This window comes from Cyprinodon tularosa, unplaced genomic scaffold (genome assembly GCF_016077235.1).
Source record: "Cyprinodon tularosa strain WSP-4 unplaced genomic scaffold, ASM1607723v1 ctg307, whole genome shotgun sequence".
NCBI classification, from domain to species: domain Eukaryota; kingdom Metazoa; phylum Chordata; class Actinopteri; order Cyprinodontiformes; family Cyprinodontidae; genus Cyprinodon; species Cyprinodon tularosa.
Genome location: NW_024039016.1, coordinates 1,403,635 through 1,411,232, shown reverse-complemented (window position 1 = coordinate 1,411,232; position 7,598 = coordinate 1,403,635). Strand labels below are relative to the sequence as shown.

Sequence of the window (7,598 nt, the reverse complement as noted above, 5' to 3'; positions counted from 1 at the left end):
GAGTGTAAGGCATACTTCCTAAAAAAGAAATAAAATTCATCTAAAATTAAAAGAGATTTATTGGGTCCTTAGCCTGTGTTCTTTTTTATTTTTATCTTATTTTAGATAAGGGATAATTGATCTGCCAATCAAGGTATTTTTGAATGAACGACACTAAGACCCCTGATTACAGTCCACCTATAGCTCACGGTTGTGTACTTTCTTTCATATTACGTCAGCTGTAGATGCAAAAACTTTTTTTACAGCCTGTATTTTAAAGATTTATCTGTTTTTATGTGTGCAACTAACCTTCCTCCAAAGGCTTAATTATTTTTGTCGAGTTATCAACTCTGGGGTTTCTCTAAAAGGCCAAGGACCAGTCCATATCACCTAAATATTTTATATTTATTGGACACAAAAACTGAGATTTTTAAAACCCATAGATGACTTATAACATTGAGTTTGTGGTGGATACATAGGGTCTACATTTTCAACAACTATTAAAAACTATGGTATAGAGGCCCACTTCATGCAGGCTGGATCTGGGGTTCTGTGTTTGAAACCACAAAAACGGTTTAACAAATTCCCCCCCCCCCCCCCCCTAATCTCTTAGCCTGTTCTCATTTCACAATTTAACACATTTAAATATATTTGAGAATGAAGAGGTGTCTTAAGGAGCAATAATAAAGTTTAAATTTTTTTTTACGAGAACAAAGTCGGAACATTACAAGAATAAAGTCATAAAATTACAAAAATAAAGTTGCAACGTTACGAGAATAAAAAAGTTGCATTTTATTATTTTATTTTTTTTATGACAACTCTCTCAAGAAGCACTTTCTTCCCTAAAATGGGGAAAAATGGAGAATGTTGAGCATCATGTGAAGTTATACTTTGACACTGGTTTGACAAGGAAATATTTTAGCACCAGCATCAAACTGGGCAGGATTTGAAAGTGGACTCAGGTTGCAGTTTGGTGGTGCTGGTCGGCCGGCTCGAAGTTCAAAGCTTTCTTTCTGAAACGATTTGTGATATGATGACTTTATTCTTGTAATTTTTCAACTTTATTTAAGTAATTTAATGACTTTATCCTCATAAATGGATGACTTTATTCTCGTAATGTTATGATTTTATTCTTGTAATATTGCGACTTTATTATCATAATATTGCAAGTTTATTCTCATAATGTTATGACTTTATTCTTGTATTTGAAAAAAAATCTCTAGCCTGGTCCTAATACGCTGTCATAGAACCATTGTCATAAAAAAAAAAAAAAAAATATAAACTTAAAAAGATAAAGTTTAGTTTAACCCTGCATCAGGCAAACTCAAAATTATGTTCTTATAAATTCTGATGAAGGTAATATGGCTATTCATCCAGCTGGTGACAATACATATGTATCATGGCATTTTAATAGAAATCTCAATGGAATTGTATATTTATATATATATACTATATTAACAGGGACGCTGAAAATTGGATGTAAACTACAGTTGGCTAAAATTACCCTGAACTTCATCAATAAAGAAGACAATAGAGCAAAGTGAGACATGATCACAAAGCTGTTTTTGATAATCTAATACAAAATAAATACATTAAAGTTGTAACAGCAAATTTTTTGTTTTAAAGGAAAATCACAAGTAAAAAAATATCTAGTTTGGATTGTAGCCATAATACGGACAATGCAAAATCAGGTTTCTATGGAAGCAATACATCTGATTAAAACCATTGAAATAAAGCCGCAATGCCAACCATTGCTAAGGCAGCTGTATCCTGATTAGCAGCAGCTGGAAAATTCTATGATAACACTTAAAGGTCTTCTACTTTGAAATTTACCAATTTATTCAGAATTAGTCATAATCGTATTGTTTCGTTTTCAAAGTGCATCTGTGCAAAGACAAAAAACATGTCCGACAGCTATGAGCCGATCCACATCCTGGTGTGTTGTCTGTGACTCCACCTCTACAAAACGGAGCAACTCTATCACACTGCGTGCTCCACATCGCCTCTACAGCGCAGTATGGTGCCCAGCGTGAGCAATTTACAAATCTGATATCTGCAAGTTTGCAAAAGGTCACCAAGTGTCAACTGTGCTTTAGCTCAGTGAACCTGCATCCCTGATTTCTCTTTATGACTGCATTTTTTTTTTAATGTAAGAAAAAATATTTGGCATCATTAGAACCTGTATGAGTTGTCAAAGGAAGTACCTAAAAATAAGGGCTGCCAAAGAAGATTGTGAGGAGAGCGCAGACAGTAACACAAATATTAAAAGAGGATAATGTAGGAGTAGGCGAGGAGTGAGAGATAGGGGGTGGTAAAAGAGAATGGGATTTGTAGATTGTGTAAACAAGAGTAGGAAAATAAGGATAAGAACACACTGAATGACTCTGCTTAATGGGAGGGCGGGCAATAAAAGAAGGATAGAGGAGAGAAAAAAACGAGTGGGGTGAGATGTTTTGTTCAATTCCATTTGGCTCTGATTTGATAAGAGAAAGGATAAAGGGGACTGATTACAAACCATATCAGTCATTTCTAAATTTTTCATTCTTTCTCGTTCTCTGTCTATCTGGATGATTTAACATCAGCATCTTAAACTAAAGATCAGGCTAACCAATCTTATTTAGGCTTGACTTAGACAAAGTTGCCTTAGTGTTTACAGAAATTTCATCTTTATACTAAAATAAAATGGTGTAAAAAATGTACTGCACTTGTTTTTCCACATTGCTCTTTCCTTTAATTAACACCTACAAAGCACCTACCTACATGATATTTCACTAGTACTACATTTTTTCCTCTGCTGACCAAAATGTGTTTACATCCCGCCAGAGTTCCATTTTAATGCTGAACTGTACAGCACACGCATGCAGATGTATACATCCTAGGAGATATAATAAAGATGTATGCATATGCATTGTTTTTTTTCTGCTTTAATGTACACATAAACAACATTTAGAACCAAATATAAGGATTTCATCCACAAATACTGAAATAATTTTGCAGATAGTTATACCCAAGATAAAGTGCCTTTACATTTGAACATTCTGTAGGTTATCTATGTAGATTTTTGTTGACAGTCTGGAGTCTTGTCATTTGTTTTTTTTTTTTTTTTCTGTCAGGCATATTCTTGGAGATCCTTGTCCTTTTGTGTGTTAAACTATCCTCATGTGTGAGCTTTTGTCTCATTGAATTTTGATCCATCTTTACAAGGTGTCTTTAACTTGACAAAGCTTTGTGTTGCCCGTTCTGTGTGATGGGATTGATCTTTTCCAGTGTGACCTCTGTATCACTGTCTAAATTCCCAGAAATGGCTGGGGATGGTTTCGCCAGGGTGTTGTTTGCCCCCATCTCAATCTCCCCTCCACATCCATCTTTCCTTTGTAATTCATCCTCCTGACACTGGATGCTGTGGGGAATCATATAGCTTGCAGAGTTGTTCCCTTCCTTGGGAATGTGGCTCTTAGGCTGATACTGAGAGTTAGGGTTGGGCGCATGGGCAGCCATGTTGTTGTTAATGCTGACGATCTCAATAGCATTGCTCCCCGGGCACAGCCGATGGCAGCCAAGGAGGATGGAGAAGGCCTTGCGGAAGTCTGCGTTGAAGGCATAGATGATGGGATTGAGGGAGGAGTTTGCCCAGCCAAACCACACAAACACATCAAAAGTGGTGGAGCTGATGCAGAAGAACTCTGTGGACCCATCTGGCAGGTTTGGTTCGCAAAAAGGAACCATGCAGTTCAGGATAAAGAAGGGCAACCAGCAGCATACAAACACACCCATGATGACAGAGAGCGTCTTTAAGACTTTGGTTTCTCGTTTAAAAGACATTTTGAATGAGCTCTCGCTCTCAATATTTGAGTTGTTCCCCATACTGCTATGTCGGTTTTTGGCACTCTCCGCTGCACGTTCCAGGGCAGATATTCTTCTAATCTGTTTCTGGGCAATGCGGTAGATCCGGGTATAGGTGACGAGCATGATGGCTACAGGGATATAAAAGCTGATGAGAGAGGAGGAGATAGCATAAGTCCTATTAAGGCTAGAGTCACAGTTATCAGGAGGCAGATCACTGGGGTATGTCCCATTTAGCTCTGCATAACTGGTAGTCTCAGCTTTGTGCCAGTCTAGCTGAACAGGAATAAAAGAAATGAGTACAGACAAGGTCCATGCTACACTGATCATCAGGCACGCCACCTTAGGGGTCATTTTGCGTTCATAACGGAATGGACTAGAGATCGCCCAGTAGCGATCAACACTAATGACACACAGGTTCAAGATGGAGGCAGTGGAACACATAATGTCAAATGCTACCCAGACATTGCAAAATGCCCCAAATGGCCAAAATCCCATGATCTCTGTGGCCGCCTTCCATGGCATCACCAAAATAGCCACCAGGAGGTCTGAGATGGCCAGCGAAATTACAAAGAAGTTGGTGACCTTTGACCTTAGGTGTCGGAACTTGGTAACAGCAGCACACACCAGGGTGTTGCCAAGCAGCGTGGTAAAGATGAGCAGGGAAAGAAAGCATCCTGTGAGGACACGCTTAGACGAGTCTCTCTCTGGCGTGTGCTGCTTGCTGTCTCTTACCATTGAGAAATTCTGATCCATTGTTTTAAATCGTGGCACTAATGCAGTAAGAGAGGGAGGATGGGCGAATGGGGATGTCAACAATCACCCCATCACAACCACGGGTTGAAGAAGCTGTGCTTCTGCTCAAGCTTTTGATTTTACACAGAAGGTGAAGATGGTAATTGCCTGGGTCCCAGCTCTCTCTCGGACTGGGTCATCCACTGGCTGTTCATCACAAAAAACATTTTTGTGAAAGTGCAGCTATAAATTCTTAAGTATTTCCTCTTCAGAAATATCCTTTCCAAAAATCCCCGGTCCACAGATTCCTGCAGCAGCAGCAGGGCAGAGGGTCGACATTCTAGTTTGTAGAGCGGGAGCAAATTTCCAGCTGTTGTTTACATCCGCATTCCCAGTCAGGAGCAGTTTTCATGTAATAATCTGAAACAAAAATAGATCCATCAAATGAAGATCTTCTTTTTGCGCCCTGTTTTTGCATGCAGCTATTGTTTCAGAGCATACTGTTGCTGAGCTTTCCAGTCAACTGATGTTTTGCCAATCATTAGCCTTATATACCACCACATCAATAACTTCCATTGATGGTTTTGGCACTGCATTTATCTGATTTGTTTAATGATTTTTGAGGCGTCTCCCTGTGTGTATATTGGAGAGTGTATCGATGTGGATTCACCCCTAATAAAAGGTGGCTTCTTTTTTATTATACTTTACATTAATATTTCTTTATATCTTTAATAATTTAACTAAATAAAATAAAAGGTGTGGATAGTGATTGAAAGTAGTAATTGGTGAGAAAAGTTAAATTATATCATGAATTTTTGATGTGATCTGCAGTCAAATCCTCATGCGTTTTCCCTAGTTGTGGTTTAACGCGCATGGCCATTAAAGAAAGAAAAAAAAAAAGACGTGTCTCATCCTGACCACCCACCTAAATCTTCTCTGACAGTTGCATCCCTTGAAGGACGCCCTTTAAATTCCGATGCAGTTTTAGGTGTTGATCAGGAGGCTTTTATCTTAAGACAGCGTGCGCCTTGCTGTGCGGCAATAAACAGCTCCGGAAACGCTCAGGCGTCCTGGGTCAACTTAAAAAAAAAATATATATATATATATATTTGAATTTAACCTTTTTTTTAAGTTATAAAATAAACTATAAAATCATTCAGCTCAAATTTGTTGCTGAGATTCATCCACTTTGTATGTTGAAGCAACGGATGGCGCTCACCCTCTGTGCGCTCTCCTCTGTGGGAAGCTCTCCAAGACGCTCCGGTCCTCAGGTGTATTATTGCTTCCCATCAGCTGTCCTGTTTCTTTTACCGGGGTCCATTTTCCTTTTTGGTGCGACATTCAGTGAGGCTGCAGCACCGCGATGTGACTGCGGCCGGCGGAGAGTGACGGGAATGACTCTGAGCTCTCCAAGAGCGTAATTCATGCGCGCTCGCCTCTCTCTCTGCTCAGCTGGTGCTGCATGCTGCTTATTTCTACTCTCCCTGCAACAATTTCTCCATCCGAAGAGATTGAAGGGGTAGAGTCGATCCCAAACATCTAAACACCTACTTTTAAAATAATTTAAGCTATGTGGTGAAGAGTTTATTGAAAACGGGTGGTGGGTATATTTTTTCCCCCATTTATTTGATTATTACTCCATTGTTTTTTGTTTTACAAAATAAAACAACTCTCCCAAGTAGGCCTATTTATTTTTCTATGAAGTTTAAAATCGGAAGAAGTGCTAAAAATGGATTACCTATGTCCTGGGCTGAACTTGTTGCCAGTAGGCACAGAAAGACCCAACGAGGCCATCTACTGGATCCACCATGGTAGGAGTTTATGTCTGACATCTGAGGCAATCATGCAGGTTATCTTAACAAGCAGGGCAACAGTAGCTCTGCATTGCTTGAGCCATGACAGCAGAGAAAGATCCAGAGAGCAGAAATCAAAGATGGCCAAATGATTTAGGATGTTGTAAACAGAGGGGAGTTGATGTCAACACTTTCTTAGGTTTATAGTTGAAGTTTAAAAGGGGCTCCATGTTAAAATCCTGAAGGGTTTGGTTTGTAACTTTGTACATATCCTGATTATTTCTATGCTCTTTACTGTCATTTTTTAGGGCTTAATTTCTTTACTTATTCCCTGTGTTTATTTTTGTCATGTGTTTTTTTTTAACTAGTTTATTCTTTTGTATTCTATTGTTCTTTTCCCATTTAGACATCTTATTTCCTGTTATACTTCTGTGAGATTTTTCTTATGTTTCTGTTGCTCTGCTCCTCCGATTGGCAATTGATATTATTTATCTCTGCCTCAACTGTTATCCACTCTGATTAGCTCTTCTGGTATTCCTGTCATCATTACTCTCACCTGCCTCATTGTACATACGATCCAATTACTTGGTTCTTCATTAGATCCTCCTGTGCTGATTTGTACTTATGTATAGTTTTTATTAAATGTTCATTTGTTTTTGCTTGAATGTAAGTTTTACATTTTACATAGCTTATATCTTTTTCTCTTAATATGCTTCTCCAGAAATGCTGTTTATAATTTGGCCCAGTTTCTATTTCACATGACACTCAGTGTTGGCCGATTTAAAAGTTGAGATGAAACCAAACTTTGGTTAATTTTAGTATAATTAATGCTCAAAGTGGGCTGCTCATTCAGCTAAAGATAGGTGGTTTTAGAGTCTCTAAACTCCAGTTATCGATTAATAGATTACTAAATTAGTTGACGATTATTTCAATAATCAATTAATCATGATTAATCCAATTAATTGTTTCAACCCTAAGCGTGAGGTATTGCCGGTATAACCAATGTGTTCTTCTCCTATCTGAAGCATCAACCAACCCTGTGATGTCATCGCCTTGAGTACTGCAACATGGTGGTGCCACTGCCAAAAAATTATAAAACAATACTTCATATTTTTCTTTTATGTTTACATTTTTCACATTTGTAATATAATTATTGATAATAGTAAGATACAACCTCATGAATTCCACTTTAAAAATGAAAAATGTAAAATTAAAGCTAATATGTATCAATTCGCTGTTTATGTGAGT

At 38.2% G+C, this 7,598-nt stretch overlaps 1 protein-coding gene across 2 annotated transcripts; it reads right to left on the bottom strand.

Annotated features, from left to right (window-relative positions):
• Positions 1 to 2,891: 2,891 nt before the first annotated feature.
• drd1b (dopamine receptor D1b) lies at positions 2,892 to 6,007 on the bottom strand. Of its 2 annotated transcripts, none has more exons than XM_038292097.1 (3): positions 5,777 to 6,007; positions 5,483 to 5,636; positions 2,892 to 4,977 (listed from the first exon to the last, which is right to left on the bottom strand). In XM_038292097.1, exon 3 carries the CDS (start codon positions 4,576 to 4,578, stop codon positions 3,190 to 3,192), a length of 1,389 nt encoding a protein of 462 aa, XP_038148025.1. In that variant the 5' UTR covers positions 4,579 to 4,977; positions 5,483 to 5,636; positions 5,777 to 6,007; the 3' UTR covers positions 2,892 to 3,189. The 2 variants fall into 2 exon arrangements, with proteins under 2 accessions (XP_038148025.1, XP_038148026.1); XM_038292098.1 differs by having other exon boundaries at positions 5,483 to 5,627.
• Positions 6,008 to 7,598: the final 1,591 nt, after the last annotated feature.